General features: G+C 42.6%; 2 protein-coding genes across 3 annotated transcripts in view; one reads left to right on the plus strand and one right to left on the minus strand.

The window, feature by feature from the left end:
- The window catches only part of LOC131668316 (actin-histidine N-methyltransferase), a 572,960-nt gene that overhangs the window by 428,599 nt on the left and 116,502 nt on the right, over positions 1-27,859 (minus strand). The gene's annotated exons all lie outside the window — the stretch shown is intronic.
- LOC131668329 (uncharacterized) lies at positions 7,503-8,616 on the plus strand. Its single transcript, XM_058942408.1, has 2 exons — positions 7,503-8,361; positions 8,445-8,616. Exons 1-2 carry the CDS (start codon positions 7,645-7,647, stop codon positions 8,454-8,456), a joined length of 729 nt encoding a protein of 242 aa, XP_058798391.1. The 5' UTR covers positions 7,503-7,644; the 3' UTR covers positions 8,457-8,616.

Genomic DNA, 27,859 nt, shown 5'->3' on the forward strand with positions numbered 1-27,859 from the left:
CCGATAATCTTCAGCAGAGCTCATCAACATACTAAGAAGGATAGTCACATCAAAATAACCTAGAGCATTACATATCAAAACTTCATTGTTATCACCATTCCATCCGGCATTTTTAGCGATAGAGCTCTGACATGGATTGAGTGAAAGCCAATTTTTCATGAGGCTCGATAAGCCTACATTTTTCACTTTATCAATTTCAATAGCATTTATTTCATATCGTATTTCCTCAAACAAATGACAGAGGGCCTTGTTGACTAATAAAGTGTTTTCCACTAGCGTAGTACCGTCCGGCTTGGTCAACCGACCACAAATATGAATCATACTACGTGATGGAAGCAGAGATAAATCTTGATGTTGAATTGCTATATGGATTTCATCACTATTATTGAAATATGATAATGAATAAGGCTGATGCGAATGAACTTCATAATGAGCTATAGACTCATCGAAAGCGACACCTGAATGAATGTCTAACATTCTCTCCATATTATTGTTGTTTTATACAGCACACTAATATGCACAATATTTCCTTCCACGATTTTCGGTGACTTTTAGTCTCAAGCTTTTCAGGAATTGAATGTTCTGAGGTGTGAGTGGTCTGATAGTTCGCTGTTGACTGGTTGCTGATTGACATTTTTGTCTTTTAATATAGCCTCGACCGGAATTTATATTGTAAATGATACCCATTAATAAGATATGGCCTTTATATGTACTCGCACTGTGATGACTTCTCCTCGAAAGTTAACTAGGTTCCGTCTTGATCAACTATAACAATTTGAAAATGATCAATGCTCCTCACAGCGATTGAAAGGTAAATGACTTGAGAGGGAACTTCTATAATCTTATATCCAGGTGGGACTGCTGGGAAAAATTCATATATAGTATGTACTTTGTGATCGTTTATGTAAGAGCTTGTAGTAATATTACACTTTACACGTTAAGCGTTGACTTTGAGAATAGTGACGGGTAAGTCAGAACTATGTGTTTCGTTTTCAACGAGCGTGCGTCTAGTGAAGCCTAAAATTGATCCAATAGAATCTTCCGTTTCAAAATGTATTTTTTGACTGCACTGAATGACACTACGTAAAGTATTATTATTTGGTTTCAGGCTAAACGATATACGTTTAGGTGCTAATACTTCTTTTAGAAAGCTTTCAATATCTTCTATTTCGTAGCTACCAGTCGGTAAAGTGATAGTTTCTTGACCTTCAATGTAAAACTTATTATAACTAACGTCAATGTTTAGTATTGAATTAAATGTTAATAGCTTAACTAGACCAAGAACGTATTTTTTGTTTGGTATCAATTCGATCGGTGAAAAATAATATGTTTCGAGTACGGATGATGTTCCCGAGGGACTCAATATCAGTGTATTCTCAATGACAGATTCATATCAAATGATAGTCATTCTTTGAATGAGTATTTTTTATAATAGTCGTCTTTTCTATAGTTTATTTAAAAGAAATTTGAGACAAAGATGGCCTCAATTATATGTATTAAAATCTTGATATCTAATATAATTATATGATATATATATGATTCTATTAACTTTGAGATAAAGCAATAGATCTATAAGCGGTTGTAGATTACCAAAACTATCAAAATACTCATCACCTTTCTTTTTGTATGCGACCCAATGAGTACCTGGTCCACGTTTATCATCTAAATTTACAATAGCTGTCTCTTTATATCGTGGTCCATCGGCTGGCAGAGTATTACGCATGAAAACACCTAGAAAATTTGCAATTTTTAGTATTTTAGCATATTATCTTATATCATGATCTGTTAGTGCTCGATTAGGTAAAGTTACTTCGAGCTTCTTTTTTTAAACCTTTTCCACTTGAATATGATTTCAGATGAAGACCATAACCTTTACGATATGGCTTCAAAGTCCTTTAACAATAGCAATAGCTTCCATAGTTTTATTGTGTCTGTGAGCTTCTTTCAATTAATTTTGAGCGGCCTTAGCACTGTTGACGGCTTTTGCTATTGAAGCAGCTCCTCCAGCTAGAGCTCCAGTGACGCTTAAAGCAGCAAATAATGGAATTAAAAAAGGAAGCGCTCCAGCAACTTTACTGGGAATAGGTAAAATACGTGGTATATTTATTTTACTTCTACTGCCAGCCTTTGTCACAGCTTCTTTGGCTCCTTTTATAGCCGAACGAATAACTACAAGAGCTCGATTGTTAGCCACACTACTTTTCGAGACCGTCTTAATAATTTTATTCAATGTAACTGACGGCTTTTTGATTTTTCTACATTTCTTTCGTGCTTAGCGTTTTTTGAATCCTCTACCTCATTTCTTACTACCTTTCTTCATATCAACACCCATACCAAGCTTACATTTAACTTTCATAATGTTGGCTACAGTGAAGGCAGCTGCTTTCTCACCAAAACTGCTATCTTTAGCTTGCACTCTTTCCTAAGCTGCTTTAGCTAGAATTTCATCAGCTTAATTTCTTGTCGCAATATCCTCCAGATTTTGTGTATAAGCAATATCGTGTTCTTTACAAGCAACGCCTAGTGGATTTTTACCAGGATCTCTGCGTGCCAATCGTTTGTTCAATTTTGTACCAGGACCACAATACAGATATCCAGGTAAGTGAGCTTCAATAGGCAAGTTATTTACAATATTGTTCACTAGATCACCACCAGTCTTTCTTTTATAGTACGTGATCATACTTCTTCGAAAGACAGCATGTTAATGAAATAAAAGATATATAAGCAATCTTTTTACACCTAACAAACTCATTTAGTGAGGTGTCGATGACGAATAAACAACATGGATTTCAAAGAACAGACTCTTAAGCTTCACGTTTTTAATTTCGATAGAGTGGTAGAGACGGAAAAACAAGAAAAAAGACATGGCAAACTTTGCCTAATAGTATCCGTGCCGTTTTCTGTGGACCTAGTAATTGTGAAAAAACTAATTGTTTATTAACATTAATCACTCATCCTAATGGTCTTAGATTTGAAAACGTATATGTCTACTCAAACTCCCCTAATCAGCCTAAATATACATTTTTGAAAGATTTTTTAGAGCCTATTAATGTTATAGAGTATCATGCTTTCAGCGAGCATGAGACAGTTGTTTCACCAGATAGAACACGACAAAATTCTATCATGATTTTTGACGATATAGCCACTGAGAAGCAAGATAACGTAAAAGCATTCTTCTGTATGGGCAGACATAAAAAAGTAGATAGTTTCTATCTCTGTCCATCGTACGCTCGCATTCCGAAGCATCTCATTCGAGATAATGTGAATTTACTTGTTTTGTTTCGACAAGATGACGTGAATATTAAGCACATTTACAATGATCATGTTAACTCAAATATTTTTTTTGAGAAGTTTAAAGCAATTTGTTCAAAATGTTGGAGAGACGATAATCATGGGTTTTTGGTTATCGACAGAGACAGACCAATAAATTATGGACGATATAGAAAGGGAATTAATTCTTTTGCTATAAATATAAAGGAGTGAGTGGATGAAGATTATTTAACTTTAGAAATTACAAGCGTAAACATGGCTGACTTTGAAAGAGAAAGAAGGTGCTCGAGCAATTATCCATGGCTCGTGATGCCATAAGACGCAAGTATCAACTAATAAAACGCGATAAAGCTGATTTAGAAAAGACATTGCATGAAACTTTTGAACCTATGGTTGATCCATTGAAGAATCTCGTAGAGGTAACTACTGATAAAAGTAACTACTACTACTGCTGAACAGCCAACGAAAAAGAAAAAGAAAATCGCGTTCGATAATGTTTTCAAGTCAGAAGTAGCCTACAAATCTAGATATTTCAATAGTACTGCTAATGAATTAAATTCTACATTGATATTTGGTGTTCGCTTGCATGAAAATACATATGTCATAGGCAATTTCCCAATTTCCTTCCAAAACGATAGCGTGACTGTGAATGATAAAGCGTACAGCAAGATGCCTGGTTTAATGGAACTTCTCTTTCGTAAAGAACTTGATTCTAATTTAATCAGTTCATCGGATGTTGAAAATTAATTGATGTATAAAAATTCTTGAAATCACTAACGCTCATCGAAAGAGATATGAAATAAATGGAGAATATCGCAATAAACATGTAAATAAATTCAAAAATTATATTGGTCCAAATTTATTTTTAAGCAGTAGCGCTAAGAAACAAAAATCGACTATTAATGGAACAGGTCTTTTTTCTAACTATAAAATAGCTAGAAAAGGAACATTATTTGACTACGTATATTGGGATGATCCAAATGAGCTCGTTGATTGGTTGAGATTGCTTATTGCCGAACAAACCGCCGGTAATTCTATCATGTTAATGAAATTCATTCAATTATTGAAGAATTACGTGAAGCTGGCTATATATATTAAGAGAATCCTAAATATTGCTCAGAAATAAAATGATGTGTTTGGACGTATATTGAATAAAAAGCAGGGTAATCAAGGTCCTCCTGGTGTAGGGTATAAAATCACTAAAGACGGACAATACGACGCGAATGACAAAAGAATTTATAATATGGCACATTCCAGACTATGACGATCAGCTTTTCAGGGGTAGATTTCGAATATTCTTGAAACTTAGTAGTTTACATATTGCTTATATGGTACTGCATTTAAGTATGAATTATTAGATAATTATAATAATTATATCAAAAGTTATAAACAATTGAAAATTTTCAAAAATTTATATCTCCGCAACCATTTCAGTTATCGAAGCGAATTTTTTTTTATGTTACGCATAAAAGGGTTATCGCTCGGCCGCGCGTCGGCGCTGCTATCAAACTTACCGACTTATCGACGTCGTAGGGCCTGTGAGCGACCACTATTATCGCTCACTGTGTCGCATCTAATGATCGCTCGATGAATTTTAAAACGAATTCTTAAAGATAAAATGTCAAGGAATGCAATAAAAAAAGAATTTTTAAAATAAAAATAACACTTTTTGAGATATGGACAATTGTTAAAAAAAAATGTTAATAACTTTTTGAAAAATTCATATTAAAGTGTTGTTCACATAATATCTTTAAAGTACACCCTTTTATGCGTAACATAAAAAAAAATTCGCTTCGATAACTGAAATGGTTGCGGAGATATAAATTTTTGAAAATTTTCAAATGTTTATAACTTTGGATATAATTATTATAATTATCTAATAATTCATACTTAAATGCAGTACCATATAAACAATATGTAGACCAAGTTTCAAGAAAATTCGAAATCTACCCCTGAAAAGCTGATCGTCATAGTCTGGAATGTGCCATATAGCTGATCCTCAGGAGAGTAACGATGCTGTAAGTTTAAGTACGTTGCAAAAAACTAGTGAAGCTAATGTTACTGCGCTTACGAGTACGATAAATGATCTTGTAAAATCATTGAATACAATAAGATCAGAATTAGTAATGCATCGACAAGTTATTAAATAGTTGAAAGAAGATAATAATATTAATAATAATAATAATAATAATAATAATAATAATAATAATAATAATAATAATAATAATGCCGGGCTGGTCCAGTGAGTGGTAACACCTCACTGGGCAAATGCTAGCTTCCAACGTCCACGACGTGCCCGGTGGAAACGTTGTCCGTCGCGTCAATGCTCTGAGCAGCAACGCTATAACGGATACGGCCAAGAGGAAGATATGGCTCACAAATGACGCAAAAGATAATGGTATTCTGCCGATGTGTCCAACCATTAATCACTCATACACATACACACACACACTACGCAAACACTCACACACACACGCCTTCTGGCAAACCGGAGAAGTGAATGCTCGGTGACCCTATAAACGGGTCTTACCGAAAAGCGAATGGTCGGGGACTCCTATAAACGAAGTCGCCGGAAAGCGAGAGAAGGGGATATCTCTAAACGGACTCTCCCCGTGAATGAAGCCCGGTTTCGCCTATGGGCACTCACGTACACGCACACACCACAGGGGGGAACACTGAACACACAGGGTAAACATACAGGGGGGGGGACCTCAGGGGCCGTGCGCTGTCCCAGCGCGGTTCGTGGAGTCGCGACCACGAGGGACCTTCAGCACAACGGGACAAAACCAACAATATGAATATGCACAATGAAAACATTGATGTACCTCAAGTGGTAACTCCTTCTCAGGAGGAATCCACCCCGGGTTCCGATCGGGTGAAAGCCCCGGTGGCCACGGGCAGCGGCACGGATTTTGAGGGCCGCACTTTGTGCACGGGAATGGGGGGAAAGACAGGAAAAAACGACAAGAAACTACTGAACATACCGAGACGACAGAGGACGGACAGTGGGTCAAGCGGCGGCAGCGGGGTGAGCTACGTCTCTGCCGCTGAGGGCCAAGAACCGACGACAGGACGAACACCGACAAGAACTAGTGATACACGAGACGTGACGGTACCGCTGCGGCGCATACAAGTGCCACCTGCGCGGAAAAACGAGGGCTCCGAAAAGCAGACCTCCAACACTGACGCCGACATGAAAGACGTGGACAATGACAACGGACATATGACAGAAAACCTCCAGCTGTTTCGCACGCAGCTCAGGCGCATTGATGCCGCGCTCGAAAAGATGGAGGCACGGACTAAGATACAGAGAAATATTAGTACGGACATAACGACTAGTATGGCTGTAATAAAGGAGGCGGTGGAGATTGCATGGAGTGAATGCGACCGCCTAAATCCCCTCCTGGAGTCCGTAAACGACAGGAGGACAGAAAGACAGAAAAGAAAGAGGGAGGACACGGGGGCCAGCCCTGAGCAAGCCGTGGCCTATCAAAGGGTTGCGGACGAGTCAGGCTGGACCACGGTGAACTCCGCGAACAGAAAAAAGAGGAAGTCTAAACAGAAGACTAATGACCAAACGACGGAGACGACTTCCCTCAAACAGAAGACGCAACAGACTACCCCTGTGGTGGCGCTGGGCGCGCGGAGGGAGAGGCCACTAGCTTCGACATCCGCAGCGGCGACGCCTATCCACGGGAACAAACGGCCCGAGCTGGACAAGAACCGGCCCAGTGCGGGTGGTTCCCGCCGGAAGGGGGGGACCAACGTTATACTGGTACGGCCAAACGACGGACGAACGTACGCGGATACCCTGCGCAGACTAAAGACGGAGATTAATCCCGAGGGCTCTAAAGTGAGTATCTCGGGATATCGGAAGACTAAGGACGGAGGACTCCTCATGCGCTTTCGCTGTAACGCAGACGCAAGACGGAAGTTCCAGGAGAAACTCCAGGTTACTCTTGGAAATGAGGGTAATGTACGAGACATGACACACGGACAGACACTAGAGATACTAGACCTCGACTGTGTTACAGACACGAATGATGTACAGAACGCATTGAAACGAGAAACAGGACAAGATGCGGACTTTAAGATCCACATTTTCGGACCGAATAAACACGACGTTTGTATGGCAGTGTTCGAAGCAGACAGAGACACGGCCCACAAACTGCTCAAGAAGGGCAGAATTAAGATCGGCTGGGTCAACTGTCGGCTGAGAGAAAGATTGACGGTCCCGAGGTGCTACCGGTGCCTCGGATACGGACATAGACGAACGGACTGCACAGGACCTGACAGAGGACAGTGCTGTTGGAGGTGCGGGGGGACCGGCCATGTCGGGAGAGCCTGCCCCACCAAACAGCCGACGTGCTTCCTATGTTCCGAGGCGCGTGCAACGGAGAGGGCGCACGTCCCGGGAACGGGAGCGTGCGCGGCCTACCGGGCAGCGCTGGAGGAGTGCCGGAAGCAGACACGACAATGACAGGAATCTTACAAGGAAACCTGCGTAGGTGCGAGGCAGCCCAGCTGCTTATATCACAGACAGCGAAGGAACGAAACGTAGACATACTGATACTGAGCGAGCAACTGTGGGACTTACGAGAACAGGACGGCTGGTTCTCGAATACCCTCGGTACGTCGGCCATATGGGTCAAAGGCAAACCGGCTAGGAGAATACAAGCGTCTGGCAGGGGGGAAGATTACGCGTGGGTGAGGGTAGATTCCGTCACCTACGTTAGCGTATATTTGACCCCAAACTGCACGATGGCAGTGTACGAGGAAAAAGTCGGTAAGCTGGAAGACGCCCTCACAGGTCTCCCGGGTGACTTTGTCGTCGCGGGAGACATGAACGCGAGAGCGGTCGAGTGGGGTATGACAACGACGGACAAACGAGGAAGACTGCTTCTGGAAATGGCCGCAAGGCTTGATCTGGTAGTGGTCAACCAAGGGACGACAACGACCTATAGACGACCGGGCTTCGGATACTCAATACCCGATGTGACGATGACGTCAGACAGGATCTCGTCGCGGATAAGAGGATGGCGGGTGACCGAGGACTATACAGCCAGCGATCATCAGCACATCGTCTTTGAGGTGACAAATCAATCGACGAACATACGAAACGGACAAACTAGAGACAGGACTTCAACGTATTGGAACTTACGACGACAAGATAGAGAGCTGTTTGACAAACTGCTAAGGGAGGCACCGTTACCCGCCGAGTCTGTCCCGGCAGAGCTTGGTCTGCGGGAGCGTGCCGAATGGATAACGGACAAGACAACGGAACTGATAACGGAACTGTGCGACGCCACGATGACTCGACGCAAGGGCCGAACACACAAACGAGCAATGTACTGGTGGACGGACGAGATTGGCCTCCTCCGTGGGGAATGCATTGCCTGCCGCCGGAGGATGAACCGCGCACGGAAAAAGAGCAGACCAGACGCGGACGAACTATCGACAGCGTATAAGATGGCACGTAAGAGACTGACCACTAAAATAAAGGACAGTAAAAACCGATGCGCTAGACAGTTGTGTGAAGAAGTGGAGCGGGACCCCTGGGGACTTGGCTACAAGATTGTGACCAAGAAATTGGGGGCCCTTGGCCCTTCTGAACCAAAAGACAAAGACACCATGAAAGCAATAGTAGATGGACTTTTCCCAAACCAACCAGAGACGGAAGAAATGACGAACGAACAAGAGACGACAGTGCCAGAGTTTGTCGGGGCAGAGCTTATTAAGGCTGTGTCCACGATCAAGCCTGGTAAGGCACCCGGACCAGACGGTATACCGGGAGAGATCCTCCAGCAGATCGTGAGCGTACGTCCAGGACTCCTCCTGGATAAGTATAACGCGGTCTTACGTGCGGGCATCTTTCCCAGACGATGGAAGACTGCTAGACTGGTTCTCCTGCATAAAGGAAAAGGAGAGCCGAATAGTCCGTCTTCCTATAGACCCCTGAGTCTTCTAGACACAGCGGGTAAACTTTACGAAGCGTTATTGAAACCAAGACTGACGAACGCGGTAACTGCAAACGGAGGACTTGCAGGAAACCAGTACGGATTCAGACGGGGCTGCTCAACTATAGGGGCGATTCGACAAGTGACCGACGCCTTTCGGCGGACGAGGCTCGTGTGCTACGGAGCGAGGCCAATAGTACTTCTCGCGACTCTTGATGTCAGGAATGCCTTCAACTCCGCTCGGTGGGGGGATATTCTGGAGGCCCTACAAACTTTCAGGGTTCCCGAATACCTGATTCGGGTGATGAGGGAGTACCTACACGACAGATGGATTCGATACGAGACGACCGACAGAACAGTGACCAGACGAATCACAGCAGGAGTCGCCCAAGGCTCAATCCTTGGACCCGACTTCTGGAACATACTGTACGACGCACTACTAAGACTACCGATGCCACCGGGGGTGGAGCTGGTTGCCTAAGCCGATGATGTGGCTGTGGTGATAATAGCCCGTACCCCGGAGCTGGCGCAAATGCTTCTGAACCGCGCGATGTTACGAATCAATAGATGGATGACTGAACGCGGACTTAGCCTTGCCCTGGCCAAGACAGAACTCATCCTTCTGACGGGAAGCAGGATTAATACCCTGATTCCCATGACAGTCGGAGAGGTATCGCTGCGGACCAGTGGGGCGGTCGAGTATCTGGGGGTGACCCTAGATACGAAGATGACCTTCTGGCCGCACATACAACAGACAGCGAGGAAGGCGGCAGAGAGGACTTCCGCTCTCAGTCGTCTTATGGCAAATACATTTGGACCGAGACAATGGAAGAGACGACTACTGATGACAACGACCCACTCGATCATGCTCTACGGGGCGGAGGTGTGGGCCGACGCGTTGGGGGTCAAGAAATACTGCAAACGACTGACAAACGTACAAAGACAGGGAGCACTGAGGATAGCCTGCGCCTACAGGACAGTCTCGGCTGAGGCTGTCCTGGTGGTGGCGGGGGTTATCCCGATAAACATGCTCGCCAGAGAGCGGAAACGCGTGTACGAACGAAACAGCGACATGACCAGAACGGAAGCTGCCCAGGACGAAAGAACTAGGACGATGACGGACTGGAACAAACAATGGAGGATGAGCACGAACGGAGCATGGACTAGACGACTCATTGACGACCTGAGACCGTGGACGGAGAGGCAATTTGGGGAAGTGAATTTTTACCTGACCCAGTTTCTTACCGGCCACGGGTACTTCAGGAAATATCTGTTTGACAGAAACAAAGTTAACAGCGCCGACTGTAAATACTGTGGATACAAATGTGATGACGCAGAGCATACATTTTTCAAATGCTCACACTGGAACGACGAAAGGCAAAGACTGGAGACGACGCTTGGAAACATCACGCCCAACAACATTGTGGCAAAGATGCTACAAGACAAAGACTACTGGACGGTAACGGCAACGTACGTTGAGACTATCCTACGAGGGAAAAAGGCGGACGGTTGCCTGGAAGTCGAGTGTTAGACGAGAAGAATGCGGGAGTAAATGGTATGAACAAATGGATGAATGTGAATAAACGGACGTAACGAAACGATACAGGACCCGTGGACAACGAGAGGACTTGACGCGGTTCTCCAGCGGGAAGTAATGCTTACGCGGTTCCCCGCTGGAGAATGGTGTAGGTGGACTTTACTACTCTTCCCCGGATGGTTTACCCTCCGGTTGAAGAGAAGCGGGATTTGGGCGGTCAGCTGGTCTTCGACGACCCGGAGGCTCCTTGCGTTCGATTGATAGATGGCTTGAAACAGCCCGGTCTGAGAGGATCAGCGAGTCACGTCACACGGCGGGTGGGAGAGTGTAGGTGGGTAGCTTCGGTGAACTGCCGTCACACTCCAACCGTTATGGTCCATGAGGATTTATCCTGTTTTTTTACCACCATAAAAAAAAAAAAAAAAAAAAAAAAAAAAAAAAAAAAAATAATAATAATAATAATAATAATAATAATAATAATAATAATAATAATAATAATAATAATAATAATAATAATAATAACGTTTTTCGGGTGCGACCGCTGGACAAGACTCAGACGAGAACTAGAAACAACAGTTGGCAACATCACTCCCGATAACATTGTAGAGGTGATGCTGCATAAACCCGAATGGTGGCGTTTAGTCGCTACCTATATAGGCCAAGCAACAGAGCATCAAAAGAACGATTTCGTGACATTAATCCTAGTTGCAAGCCGACTGTACCATCATGAGCAGGCCATATCAGACTTCATTAGGTATATGTTTTGGACAACCAAAGCTCATCAGCTTTTTTTTTATTAACATTTTTAACAACAAAATGGCACTTTTTTCGGTTTTTTACTCATAACTGAAAAAGTAATTAGGCTAGCTTAATACTGTCAATAGACAAATTGTAGCTAATAATATAACGAATAAAATGCTTTTTCGAACGAATCAATCGGATAATTAGAAGCTGAGAAAACTTCGGAAAATCCGGAAAATAGAGCACATTTTAAAAAATTCATAAAACCGCCATTTTTTAAGTTGGAGAGCTCAGCTTTTGCAGAAATGTAGTATTTGATGTCTAGTTTATGCATGCGAAAGATTGGCGGTATAGGATGATTAGGTATCGAGTTAGTGCAATTATAATTTTTTTTATGCCCTAAATTGTAAATCGCTGCTTGCTCCTGAGGTGGTCCAATTTCAATTTTAAAAACGGATTTGGAAAGTACGTAATCCACGCAACAAAATGTATATTTTCATTTTCCATGCAGAAGATGTTAAAGTAGAGAAAAACGTGCTCAAACACAACTCTGAACCGACGCTCGCGCGTTTGTGGTCGTGTAGTGGGGGGAAGCGGAGGATAGGAGAGGCAGCAGTATATAGTAATACAAGCGCGCGGCCCGGCACTACACGCGTCGCGTCGTTTTCTTTTCAATCAATATTTGTTTTTGTATTACTTATGCTTTTTTTACGTTATTTCATGTGTGGGTAATCGATACAATTAAATATGCATAGCGTGCAGTATGAGAAGTAATGTTGTTTTACTAGGAAGTATTAAATTCGTGATGTTCGTATAATATACAAATAGGTTTCTCTATTATTGTAATGTTTGGGAAATACAAAACATTATTGTGTGAGTACATTTATAATTAAAAACATAGCTTTTATTCAAAAAGAAAAAAACAGTAAAACGTATAAACATTTTTTTTACAGCAGTACATATAGAATTTTTCTTTATTATTTTACAGTTTGCTAAAAAATATTTATAGAAAATGGATACATTTTTTTCTATAGTTGAGCGCATACAATAAACTATTTCGTGAGTGTTACGAGTAGAAGTTACAATTTGTCAATCTTCTAAGTATTAAGTAAATCTTCTTTTCTTAGCAGACGGCACGATTTCTGCCTCAATATTTAAATGGACATTATCCACCTGTAGTTCGTCAAATTCGTTATCGTCATGCATTAACTCTTCTTCCGACACATTGTCATCGTCGGGCGCAATCGATTGGTTATTCGCATCTAAGTTAGAACATGTAGTATCATCGTGGCAATGTGCACATAAGTTAGAACATTTTAAACCGTGTTTTTTGCAACTGCACGAATTGTCTACGCACCCTTTTTTGCTACACGAACACGATATTTGATTAAGTATTTTATCGGGGACCGGAGGATCGCGAGTACCGACAGGAAATAAGTTATTATTTCTAACTTCCCAACCATAGTCTGTTGGTCGTAGGTTTTCGTTACCCAGCCATAGCTGCAGCTGATAATAAACGCGATACGCATGCTCTTTGGCAGCCCCTTCTGTAGGTGGCAATCTTTCCAATGAAAATTTTTTTTTAATGTTACTGTAGTGTAAGTAACGCAAGTCGCTCAAGCTGAAAACCTTAGCTTTATCTATTAATGCCTTCTCCATTTTCGTACTGTATAAGCTGATGATTATTTGAAATGAAGCCCAAGCTATTTTTTTTCGAGTGGCCTGGGCGTCGTAAAATATAGCTGCATATTCAAATAATTTTTCTTGTTCCATGGCCTCAATAATTTTGTTTTTACCAAGATTGTAGAAACAAGACGTCGTATCACAACCACAAAAACAGTGTAGAAACGCTACAAATTTTTTTAATGAAGGAAACTTAAAACTATTGCTGCTATAGTACTCGTCGGGTGAATTACCTTTCATTACTCTCTTAAAAAATATATTGTTCATATCCTCAGACAATTGCGAAAAAATCACCAATAAGTCTCTATCTTGTCCTACAATAATTACTGTATTATCCGAATCCATACGCGCATTGTCCACTGCTGTTGTAACTATCAATCTGTCTGCGTCTTCGACGGCGACTTTCGTTCGATAACCTGCTACGTTCAATGAATTACAAATTAATTGAATTAACCTCGATTTATTATTTTCGTTATTGAGAAACAGTTTTTGACTAGTTGCTATTATCGTGTTCTCATCGAAGGCGATTTCACGGCCTATATTTTTTAATGTCCTGCGCGAACGTTCAACTGATTTCGTTGACAGAGTATCATCGTCTGGGTATCCATCGAATATTACGTAACTATCGAGATCGTAATTGTTTTTTACGTAAGTTATATATTTGTCTATTATATCTCTTATCATCGTATTACTTTGCCAAACAACTTTGTGCAATAAAAATCCACCGTCAACTACGTACGTTATAGTCCCGAGTGTGCCAGATAATTGATGCGTAAATTCGAAGTTGGAAACAAATTATGACTTTTTTGTTTTTCTCATGCCATTTTCATCAAATAAAGATAAAGGAATAGGTGCAAGCTCGTAAAAGCTAGCGTACTCCTTTATATCCTCCTTCGTTTCAATATTCAATGAAATTTTTTGAAAAATAATTAGTGGTTGGATATACACTTCTTCATTGGATGAATTTTTTATCGTTGAATTTGCTGCCGATAAATGTACAATTTTATCTTGCCTTTTGAATTTAACGTCTGTGAATTTCTTCTCAGACGTATTTTTGAATAAAGCCGTGCCGATCTCGAAAGCTTTATGGCAATTCACAGAAGAATCTGCAACAACGCCGGAAAATATTCCGATGAGTTTGTCCAAATCAGGGAGAGGATCGTAAGTTTCGAAAAATTGTAGCACCTTCGCTAAATCTTCCGAATCTCTGGACATGCGTGACACACGGTTGTCAACATGCTGCTCAGATGTTGAAAAAACGACGTTGCAAAATAATTCCATCGAGTTTCCGATTTCTAACACGGCCATTCTAGACAAAATCCATTTTGCTATAACTCCTTCAGTTAATCCACGGCCATGCGTCAAACCACCAGAACACTTCATTGCTCGCATTAACACCTGCTCAATCGTCATGTCTGACCAGATTCTAGACCAAAACCGATTAGAACGCCTTATAGTAAAAAACCCTTGTTTACAAAATTGATCGTATTCGTTCAAGTCCATGATTTCTGGCAATTGTAGCATTTGTTGAACATACAAAAGACAAGCTTTAGCGTACAAATGGTGGCCAGAAGCGAAAAAGAAAGGAATCATCAACAAAATTGTTTCGAGGTGTTGTTCGAAATTTCCTGACCATTCAGCATCGACGAATCGTTGTAATAAACAAATAAGTTTAAAGTAGCGAATCCACAATTGACAAGTAGGACCTTTTTTTTCAAGCGCATCGACAGTAGCAATGAATTTTTGTTTTACATTTTCCATAATTGGATCAGCTAAATAATCATCGAAATCTGTTTCTCCATTTTTTGTCAAGCCTGTTTCTAAGTAAGCTCTTTCAGTATCATCCAGGTCCATATTTTTCAAAATAATACTTGCAAGAGCAGCTTGCACTATGAGGTGGCCTCTTACCGCCCTTGAAAACGCATGGCCTGTCAAAGCTTTCTCAGCGGATAGCTCTGCGTACATCGTGCAAAATGCCTCGTAAAGGCCACTACCTTTCATTATAACATTTATGCTTCCAATGAATGACATCAGGAGGTGAAAACCCCCTAACCGCAATATAATGGAGCGCAGATTGAAGGGATCGTTAGATGGATCTATCGAAGCTATTATTTGGCTGGCTTTCATGAACAAGGGTAAATCAAAAGTTACGAAGCAATGCTTCATTTTCTTTTCGTCGGCTCTATGTCTAGCGTCGATCGACGCGGTCAAAATAGTTTTATGTTCACTCGGCGGTGCTTTGATGGATGGCAAAGGTATAACTTTCGTTGTACAGTAGTCGGTGTTGAAATGATGGTAGGTATTCATGAAACCATGCCAATTTGCTGTGCTATTCGGTGCTCTATATTTTTCGAAAAAATAAAGCACATCAATCGGTTTCAATGTCATCGAAAAGTCATTACTAGAAACTCCTTCCCAATCGCGAACAGTTACGCTATCTAACTTGAAAGGTTTATTAGTTTTGAAATCGCTGAGCGGCACAAAGCCCGAGACGTTGCTGTATTTATTTTCGGTAAAACTCCTTTCAAGCGAGGAATTGAATTCTTGCATGTTACGGAAGACTCTGGCGTCGCACACATTATACCGCCCATACAATGAAATGTATTTTTACCGTCTATTGTTGCAGTATTGTGATCTGCGTTGTCATAGATGAATTGAATATACGTGTCGTCTTGTATATCATATTGATCTGGAGCATTGATAATTGAACTCTCCAACCGTACCGTTTCAAAGTATGATTCGCAAAGACCTATGGAATGCAACCCGTCAATCAATCCTCGCGCAGAATATTTGGTATGTATTGTGCTTGCAAGCCCAAGTAATATTGAAGATCTAAATGATTTCGGTCTAACGGATGACATTAAGACGTGAGCAGCAGTGACGATTTTTTTCTCCCACTTATCCCAAGAGCCATTTTTAGGCTTGCGTTTATGTGTTTTAATTAGTATATCAAGAAATAGCTGTAGCGATTCTGGAACGTCGTTTTTAGCGTTTTTCAAAAAATCAGATGGCGAATTGTAATTATCTAGATCGAATTCCTTTGCTCGAATATCTTGGAGAATAATGTGCGCTGCCATTTCAACGATCCGTTTCTTTTCGTTCTCTTCGTTCTTACTACGATTATTATACCAGCTTTCGTGAATGGATTGGCCCAATGTGCGCTTAAAACATATGAACCGATCGTTTCTGCTTTTATAAATAACAATTTCATCGTCGAAATGTTCTATTAGCTGATCCTCAATTCTATCAAATCGCGGTAAATCGCAAACCCCACTTTGTTCAGTATAAAGTTGTAACAGTTTTTTCATAGAAAATTGACACTCTTCACTATTTTCAACTATAAAGTTGATCATAAATGAAACTACCATAGACATACTGTCGCTAATTGGTTTACCTCTAATATTACTCGGATTGAACGCATAAAAAGTAGGTAAACACTTACGATGGTAAGAAACATCATTAACAACGTAATAATCATTAGTGCAGTTTTCCAAAATCTTCAAACGCGATGCTATAACTTTATTAATTTCGGTTTTCGGGTAAACTTTTAGTTGTTCAATAACATTGTCAATAGTACTTTGAGTGGATACTCTCACACATTTTTGGCCCAGACTTAATTGATTAGAACAAAAAAAGCAATGCGTAGAAAAATTGAAATTGCGCCCGAGAACTTGTCTTTGCCGATCGTCCGACCTTGTTTTCGTTATGTTTTGTAAAGCAATTTTTATGTTACATTCCCGGCTGTACGTTCTTTGACACGACTGATGTACGCGCATTGTCGCTAAATGTTGAAAACCTAGGTATTTTTTATCTTTTCTTTTAATGCTTGCATTAACTAGTTTCGCAATCGCACGCTCTTTTACTATACAAGACTTTGATGGTTCCATCGGCCAATCGCACAACATACATATTTCTAAATACTCTGTTCGACATGTTTTGTGGACTGTTATTTGTTTCAAGTTTTCGATTTTTAAATGTAAATCATTTTTTCGCTTCTTACTTGCTGCTACTAATGCATTGATGTCATCCTCCGTTAATACATCTGCTTCAGAAAGATGCAATGGCTTGTCGCACATCGGACACGTTTCAATTGTTTGCTGGTGTGCTCCATTATCATCGTTGCTAGAAAAAAACCATAAATATATATTTATAATTACACATCACGTGTACATAAATCACAAAGAGCGTCTTGAATACATTCGATAAATAATACTTTAATTAAAATGATATTAACCTGGCTTTTCCAGAAACGGAATCTTCATCAACTCCTTCATTTCTTTCCTCCTCGTTAATTTCGTTGTCACCGCTAAATATAAGAAAAAAAAATCAATCTGAAAGTATTTTTTGACTAGAGCTATCGAAAACTATGCATACCTATCGTTTCTGGCTGACTCTTCATCCATTTTAGTTGCAGAGTTCTTCGTTTCAATTGTAGTATGATTCACTAATACAAAACATTAACTTGAAAGGCCAAAAGGCTCTCTCATAAACACGTTGACAATTTTTATGCAACTTCAACAATCAGAACAAAAAAAAATAGGTAATAGTCTTGTTGGCGGCACGTATTACATCCAACTGCTTTCAACACGTGGTTACGACTGAGCAAGCAGCGCCAAGCAAACAACCGTTGGCGTCGCTTTCTTTTTGCTTCAATTTAAAATACTATACTATATACCGCTATACCTATACAGCAGCTGGGCCTGTAGCAAGAATGAGAGAAAGCGAGAGAGAGACGCCACGGGATTACAGAACAGCTGCTCCAAACTCCGAAATATTTCAAATATAAATGTAACTGTAGATGATTCCTGTTTATCGTTAAATAATTATGAATATACACACATATACACATATAATATATATATATATATATATATATATATATATATATATATATATATATTATAAATAACAAAAAAAGTAAAGTAACGCACGTTTGTAATATATAAAATAAAACGAAATAACTGCGCAAAACTGAGTCCCCAGCCGCACGCTTGTATCCGAACGCTTGTATTACTATATACTGCTGCGTCTCCTCTCCTGCGCTTCCCCCCACTACACGACCACAAACGCGCGAGCGTCGGTTCAGAGTTGTGTTTGAGCGCGTTTTTCTCTACTTTAACATCTTCTGCGTGGAAAATGAAAATATACATTTTGTTGCGTGGATTACGTACTTTCCAAATCCGTTTTTAAAATTGAAATTGGACCACCTCAGGAGCAAGCAGCGATTTACAATTAAGGGCATAAAAAAAATTATAATTGCAATAACTCGGTACCTAATCATCCTATACCGTCAATCTTTCGCATGCATAAACTAGACATCAAATACTACATTTCTGCAAAAGCTGAGCTCTCCAACTTAAAAAATAGTGGTTTTATGAATTTTTTAAAATGTGCTCTATTTTCCGGGTTTTCCAAAGTTTTCTCAGCTTCTAATTATCCGATTGATTCGTTCGAAAAAGCATTTTATTCGTTATATTATTAGCTACAATTTGTCTATTGACAGTATTAAGCTAGCCTAATTACTTTTTCAGTTATGAGTAAAAAACCGAAAAAAGTGCCATTTTGTTGTTAAAAATGTTAATAAAAAAAAAGCTGATGAGCTTTGGTTGTCCAAAACATATACCTAATGAAGTCTGGTATGGCCTGCTCATAATGGTACAGTCGGCTTGCAACTAGGATTAATGTCACGAAAAAATACCTGTTGCTTGGCCTAATACGGAAACCATACTAAGACGTAAGAACGGGGACGACTGTCTGAAGGACGACTGAGCAGACGGATTGACGCGACGTAACGACGCACGGTGAAACGATACGAACGAACGAACACAGACAGAACCCCCCAGTCAGAAGTAATATCAACATAGTCCCTGGCTGGGGGAAGGACAACAAGGAGATGGCGGTTTAGTGGGTAGGCCTGTCTTTTTTGGGGAGTCCCACATACCTCCTTAGATATCAAGACTAAAGGGAATCCGCAAAAAGGATTCCACAACTCCATGTAAAAAAAAAAAAAAAAAAAATAATAATAATGCCGGGCTGGTCCAGTGAGTGGTAACACCTCACTGGGCAAATGCTAGCTTTCAACGTCCACGACGTGTCCGGTGGAAACGTTGTCCGTCGCGCCAATGCTCTGAACAGCAACGCTATAACGGACACGGCCAAGAGGAAGATATGACTCACAAATGACGCAAAAGATAATGGTATTCTGCCGATGTGTCCAACCATTAATCACTTATACACATACCCACACACATACTACGCAAACACTCACACACACACGCCTTCTGGCAAACCGGGGAAGTGAATGCTCGGCGACCCTATAAACGGGTCTTACCGAAAAGCAAATGGTCGGGGACTCCTATAAACGGAGCCGCCCGAAAGCGAGTGAAGGGGATCACTCTAAACGGGCTCTCCCCGTGAACGAAGCTCGGTTTCGCCTATGGGCACTTATACTCGTACACGCACACACCACAGGGAGGAACACTGAACACACAAAGTAAACACACAGGGGAGGGGACCTCAGGGACCGCGTCTCGTTCAAGCGCGATTCGTGGAGTTGCGACTACGAGGGACCTTTAGCATAACGGAACACAAAATTATGAAATTGCACAATGAAAACACTGATGTACCTCAAGTGGTAACTCCTTCTCAGGAGGAATCCACCCCGGGTTCCGATCGGGTGAAAGCCCCGGTGACCACGGGCAGCGGCACGGATTTTGAGGGCCGTACTTTGTGCATGGGAATGGGGAGAACGACACGAAAAGACGACACGAACCTACTGAACTTACCGAGACGACAGAGGACGGACAGTGTGTCAAGTGGCGGCAGCGGGGTGAGCTACGTCTCTGCCAATGACAGCAAAGAACCGACGACAGGACGAACACCGACAATAACAAACACTACACGAGACGTGACGGAACTGCTGTGGCTCATACAAGAGACGGCGACGAAGATGACCAAGGCAGCAAACATACAAAAGAACATGAACATGACAATGAAAACGGGAATTAAGACAATTCTCGAGACTGTGGACATCGCGCTGCACAAGCGATCGGACACAGTTTCGGAAAGACGTTCCCAAGACAACAACAATACAGACAGAACAGCGGCAAATAACGAAGAAACGCCACGGACGAAACGAAAACGTTCGTCGACCGGAACCACGCCGGAGCCCTCACAAAAGAGGCCACCGACGATGGAACCGACCAAGGGCTGGCAGACGGTAACACGAAAACGATCAGACAAGACAAAAAAGAAAACGGACGTAAAGAATCAGCCTGACAGAGGGGAACCGGCCCACCGGAAAAGGGGTCTGGTTGTCCGGATCAGGCCGAGCACGGACGTGACATACTCTGACATAGTACGGAAAATACGGACGACGATCGACCCGAAGGAGAGCCACGTGCAGGTGACAACCCTGAGAAAGACGAAGAACGGCTTATGTCTTCTGAAGCTACAGGTAGACGCAGACAAGCCGGACGGACGTGAGATGTTTGGACGACAGATCCAAGACACGATTGGGGAAGCGTGCAGTGTCAGGGCCGTGACCTTCAAGGTCCAATTGGAGATCATGGATCTGGACTGCGTTGCGACTCCGAAAGACGTGACGGACGCGCTCAGACGAGAGACGGGACGAGACACGGACTTTCGAGTCCACATTTTCGGTCCAAACCGCGCTGAGCAGTACTATATATATATATATATATATATATATATATATAGTATATGGCGGTCTGCGAATTAGAATCGCGGGAAGCCGATGCATGGTTTCGGCGTGGTCGGATCGGAATTGGCTGGGTGCATTGCCGCGTTCGGAAACGACTGACGGTGGCAAAATGTTACAGATGCCTGGGCTTCGGCCATGTAAAAGCTGAATGCACAGGCAAAGACAGGACGAAATGCTGCCGCAAGTGTGGCACATCTGGACACTACGCGACGGAATGCCAAAACAAGCCGGTCTGCCCACTGTGCTCCGAGACCAGGCACGGGGACGTCGCCCACCTCGCCGGAGGCGGCAGGTGTGCCGTGTTCCGGGCCGCGCTGGAAGAGTGCAGGGGGCGGATCAGAGGACGGACAAAATAATTCAGGGAAACCTGAATCGAAGTAGGACTGCAGACATGCTCCTACCTTAGATGGCCGACGAATATGACGCGGACATCCTGATTCTGAGTGAACCATACAGGAGAAGGACGACCAAGACATACATTACAAACGTGACAGAGACCACTGCTATCTGGGTACGACTACGTCTAGGTCACAGTTGGCGCTGTCACTTATCTCAGCGTCAACCTGACACCCAATTACACCGCGATGGACTTAGAAAAGAAGGTGGCACTCCTAGAAGACGGGATCAGGGACCTGCCGGGGATGTCATCGTTGCGGGGGATTTTAACGCGAGGGCGACCGAGTGGGGAATGAACGAAACGAATCGACGCGGACGACTACTGCTGGAAATGGCCGCAAGGCTCGATCTAGCAGTGGTAAATACGGGACATACGCCGACGTACAGACGGCCAGGTGTTGGTGACTCTATCCCCGACGTCACGATGACACGGACAGAATTCTGCCACGGCTGAGAGGATGGCAGGTGATCGAAGACTACACAGCCAGCGATCACCAATACATCGTCTTTGAAGTGGTGGATCGGACGGGAACGAGACGAACGAGAACCCATCAACCACCGCGATGGAACCTACGTAAACTCGACGGATGAAAATTTTCGAAAGAGCTAATGGCTGCACCGGCTCCAGGGGAGAGAATTCCCTCAGAACTAACTGGCCGGCAAAGAGCGGAAAAACTGACAGACGAGACAGCCAAATTAATAGAAAGTTTGCGCAGAGGCACAATGCCGAAATGTCGACAGATACAACAAAGACAACCATAATATTGGTGGACGAACGAAATAGCCGAGTTACGCAGGATATGCCTGACAAATCGGCGACGAATGACAAGGGTAGGAGGCGGACCTGAAAGGGAAAACCTTCAAGCCATATGTAACGGTGCCGGTGGATTTGACCTGCACCGTGTGTTCCCCATCTCTCCCTACCATCGGCGAGGACTCATGGCAGACCTATAGCACATAATTCACGTGCCTGATGCATGCCTGTATGTTTTCAGCATCGCCACCGCAACGAGCAAGAGGAAGAAGGATAGAGAGAGGCAATGGCATTGGTCGGCAAGAGCGCCTGTTACTATGCGCTCTTGTAGGAGAGAAAGAGAGAGAGTGAGAGAAACAGAGAGATAAGAGAGAAAGAAAGAACGCGATTAGAGTAGGCAGGCGCGTGACACTAGCCGCACTTGACGGTGCCGCGTGCCGCCGATTAGGCAAGAGAGTGAGGAGAGCGTGAGAAGCAGTCTCTCACGCACTCGGAAGCGTACTCGCGACGAGTAGTAGAAAGTGGCCATTAGCAGAGAGAGGTGTGCTGACCCCCTGCAGTCAACCGCAAAGAAAAGATTAGAGGAAACCGAGACGACACAAGTATCGGCTACGGATCTAGCCAATCTTCCGCCGAGTTCTTCCGACCACGGACAGATTTGCCTGTAATCAGACGCCATCACCATCTTCGGCGAGGCCCTGCATCGAAGATCTTCAATCGTCAGGTCAATTTCTAATCTCTCTCTCTAATTCTCACTCTAAGGCTACTCACGGCTTGTGCGCTACGCCAGGCTCTCACGGGCCGGCGCGGCTGGTTCGGTTATTAGCCTAAGTTAAATTATATCGAGTCGGTATCGAGATGGCAAGGCGCTAACGTGCCGGCCATCTCTTTTAGCGATCGTAGATTGTAGTGTAGATAATAAGACGCGCGTTTGAATGTCCGAACTGTATGCTCAGGGTAGCATGATGTAATAAAGGGTTTATTAAGATATGAGGAATGATTATTGCGTCCACCTTTCTCTTTACCTTGTCAGGAGCGATATACCGCCTCCCTTGCCCTCCCCCTTCTAAATAATTGGTAATAGCGATAGGTGCATCGGCGATGCAAGCCGACTCTATTACACATATACAAAACAGCACGGAAGACGCTGACGAAAGCAATACGGGACAGCAAGACGTGATGCTGGAGGAAGCTCTGCGAGGAGGTGAACGAGGATCCCTGGGGAACCGGCTACAAGATTGTGACCGGGAAACTAGGGGCCCGAGTCTCACCGGAACTTGAAGATGCCGAAATAGCAGGACGGATTGTTGACGGATTGTTTCCGACGCACCCGATTAGGACAAACGTGATGGATGACGTGGATGCACAAATGCCCCCCGCTTTTGCCGCTGAGGAGCTCATCAGAGCAACGAATGCGATGAAGACGGGTAAGGCACCGGGATCGGACGGAGTACCATCCGATATCCTCCGGCTTGTGGCTCGTCTACGGACACAAGCCGGAGATACTCCTCGACCTGTACAACACGTGTTTGACGACAGGAACGTTCAGCAGCCGGTGAAAGGTGGCAAGGCTCGTTCTTATCCCAAAAGGTAGGAGCGATCCTGGCACGCCTTCGGCTTACCGACCGTTGAGTTTACTTGACACGACTGGTAAACTCTTTGAACAACTACTGAGACCGAGACTAATGGATTGGATATAGACCGGAGGAGGTTTATTAGATTTGCAGTTAGGTTTCAGGAGGGGTCGATCGACGATTGGAGCGATCCAAAAGGTGGTCGACTCTTTCCTGGAACTAGACAGACACTGCGACGCAGCGCGACCTATAGTGTTGCTGGCGATGCTCGAAATTAGGAATGCTTTCAATTCGGCTAGTTGGAAGGATATCTTGGAGGCGCTGAATAAGCAACTTCGGGATCCAGCCATACCTGCTTCGGGTTGTGGAGGATTACCTAACAAACAGACGGATAACGTACGAGACGATCGAGGGACAAGTAACGAGACAGGTCACCGCTGGGGTGGCACAGGGGTCGATACTGGGACCTGACTTTAGGAATGGCTTATACGATAGCTTGCTTCAGCTTGGGGTGTCGTTTGGAGTGACCCTCGTCGCCTACGCTGGTGACGTGGCGGCGGTGGTTACGGAGAGATCCCCCGAGCTGGCGCAGCTGGCGTTGAACCAGACCATGAGACGAGTCGGACGATGGATGACAAACCATAGACTACAACTCACAATGGAAAAAACGGAACTGATGTTTCTCACGAGAGGACGCATACAGACGATACTGCACATGAGGGTGGGGACAGAACAGATAGAGACCAAGAGGGAAGTCAAGTACCTTGGGGTAACCCTCGATAGGAAGATGACCTTCTGGCCTCATATACAGAAAACCATCCGCAAAGCGGCAGAGAGGATAGCATCCTTGAGTCGCCTGATGGCAAATACGACGGGACCGAGATCGGGAAAACGACGACTGTTAATGGCGACAGCTCACTCGATCCTTCTATACGGCGCGGAAATATGGGCAGACTCCCTGAAGACAAAATAATACTGTTAGACGATGATGATGGTACAGAGACAGGGCGCACTGCGAATCGCTTGCTCCTACCGATCAATCTCTGCACAGGCTGTTTTGGTGGTGGCTGGCGTAATACCCGTGGATCTTCTGGCCTTTGAACGCAAAAGGATCTACGGGAGCAGCGCGGACATAGAACGAAAGAACGCGGCAATCGCTGAGCGCGACAAGACAATTGACATTTGGTAAGGCCGATGGACAGAGGAACGAGGTGGTAACTGGACGAGACGATTGATACGGTACTTGAGGCTGTGGCTCGGATGGAAATTTGGTGATGTAAATTTCTACGTCACCCAGCTCTTGACGGGCCACGGGTACTTCCGACGGTACCTCTACAATATGAACAGACTACGAACACCCGATTGTAAGTACTTTGGACACGAACGAGACGACGCGGAACACATGTTTTTCGCGTGTGACCGCTGGACAAGACTCAGACAGGAACTGGGAGAAACGGTCGGCAGCATCACCCCCGATAACATCGTGGCTCTCATGCTGCGTGAACCCGAATGGTGGCGCTTAGTCGCTACCTACACGGAAACTATACTGAGACGTACGAACGCGGACGGCTGCCTGACAGATGACTGAGCAGACGAAGTGACGCGACGTAACGAGATACGGAAGAACAACACGAACGGACGAACAGAGACAGGACCTCCAGTCAGAAGTAATATCAATATAGTTCCTGGCTAGGGGAAGGACACCAAGGAGATGGCAGTTTAGTGGGTAGGCCGATTTATTTTTTTCGGGGAGTCCCACATAACCCCTTAGTCAGAAAGACTAAGGAGAATCCGCAAAAAGGATTCCACAACTCCTTGTAAAAAATAATAATAATAATAATAATAATAATAATAATAATAATTAAGAGAAAGAAATAAAGATTGTACCGTTTGACTTTATACATCAATTTTAACAGATAGATTGAAAATGAAACATCGAATGTAACGTTTGAATATATCTCGCGTTATTAAAATACTAGTTCGGACTCTTTACACTAAATTCGCAATAACGTCTCCGAGAAAAGCAAGAAGTTGACACGCGCGCAATCTAAATAATCAAAAGAAAATCTTTCGAGTGGCAAACCACGAGGCTTGCCAACTCGATGAGCTGCTTCGAAGTGCAATTGATAGCAATCGCATCTATCGGGGATAGGCCCGACAGCGCCGCGATTACTACTCAATTTGACTTCTCAACAATCGATATGTTTCAGGAGGGAAGATCTCTAAGGCTGCTTTTTTCTCATAAGAGAAATAGTCTCATGAGTTGAGCTCTTAGAGATCGTTAGGAAAGGAGTTCAACAGGCTAACCACTGAAAAGAAATTCGTCTCAGGAAATAGCTGAGGCTTTATTTCTACACAGTGGTCGGGCTGCTAAGCAAGGTAGGAAAGTGAGTCCTTTTGCCGCAGCGACGAGCGAATTTATACATGCGAAATGGGCTCCTTTCTACGCTTGGTAGCCCCTACAACGCTATTTTTGTCTTTGACGCAAATTTTGTACACGTTTTATCGCAAAATGACTCGATCGAAATTACAATTATGCGATTTAAAAAATTAAACTGGAAAAGATGAATTTTTTAACATAAATTGCATCTCTAGGAAAAATCGCCTCTTAAAGTTATAAGCTATACAATTTAATAATCAAATTACGCTATTTTTACAATAAAATTATGGAAAATTTTTACATGGAAAAATTGCTTGTGGTTAGAAGATTGTTATCCATATAAAAGACGATTAATGTTGCTCTCTAATTTTGAATAATAATTAAAAAACAGATTTGCAATTTTCTTTTTTAGCGGTTTAAAAATCAGCAAATTAGTAACAATCATAATCATCAATTTTACAGATACTTATGATCGACTTTCTATCTAACCGTGTCATTTTAATTGTTTAAAAACATTATAAATTGTTTATTTATTGATAACTTAATGGGTAATTAGTTATCAAAGTGTCAAATTCTTGCTTTTCTGTTTCAATACGTCGAGATTGTAATCGTATGCTCGAAATAACCATATCATTGTTTATTGCAAAATAAGTAACAATGTTAACTTGTAGATTAGATTTGACTAACAAATATCGATTTGAGAGTTATATCAACATGAAATTCAGAATCAGCGCATCAAATTTAACTAAGAAATACTTTTGTTCGTTTAAAAAACTTTATAATTAACGATTTTCTGTTGTAAACAATAAATGTTCCCACGGTCGTGACGTCACGCTCCTTATATGGTAATGTTTTTGTAGAGTTGCCCTAACACATTTGCATATACGTGTGAAAAGCGCCTACACTCAATTACCGATTTTCTCCAATTGTCTCGTGTGTGACGGGTTGCCGTTTTGCAGAGGAAAATAGGAGACAAATCAGACAGGACCGTTACACAAAAAGTGGTGGATGAGTTACATAAACCAGCACGTCGAAACTATCTCCGTAGAAAAGTTGATGTACGTGGAATAGATGATACACGGCAAGCTGATCTTGTAGAGATGCAAGGCTACTCGAGAGAGAACAAAGGCTTTCGATATCTATTAACTATCAATGATATATTTTCAAAGTACGCTTGGGCAGTTCCTGTGATACAAAAAACTGGTGTAGATGTTGCTTATGTAATGGAGTCTATATTAAAAAAAGGACGCACTCCTAGAAATCTATATGTGGACCGTGGCAAAGAATTCTACAATTCAAATTTTCAAAGACTAATGACAAAGTATAAAATAAATCTATATTCAACCTATAGCAATCTTAAGGCATCTATTTGTGAACGTTTCAATCGCACGCTAAAAAATGTCATGTGGAAAAAATCCACTTTACAAGGAAATTACAAATGGATCGACATTCTAGCTGATTTATTGAAATCTTACAATAATCGAAAACATCGTACGATAGATATGAAGCCTAAAGACGTAACTAAAGAGAATGAAATGCAGGTGTTGAGACGATTCTTTTACGACCGACGTCTTTTCGTTAAGAGCCCTAAATTCCAAGTAGGTGATAAAGTACGTGTGAGCAAGTTTAAACACGTTTTCGAAAAAGGATACACTCCTAACTGGTCTACTAAGATTTTTACTATTCAACGAGTTGTAAAGACAAAGCCTATCACTTATCATTTGAGAGATTACAAAGGTAATCCAATTATTGGAGGTTTTTTCGAACAAAAACTACAGAAAGGTATGTATCCTGATGTTTATCTCATTGAAAAAGTTTTAAGGAAACGTGGTAATCAAGTACAC

Source organism: Phymastichus coffea, unplaced genomic scaffold, assembly GCF_024137745.1.
Source record: "Phymastichus coffea isolate CEN01 unplaced genomic scaffold, Cenicafe_Pcof_1.1 PCOF00006, whole genome shotgun sequence".
Taxonomy (NCBI): domain Eukaryota; kingdom Metazoa; phylum Arthropoda; class Insecta; order Hymenoptera; family Eulophidae; genus Phymastichus; species Phymastichus coffea.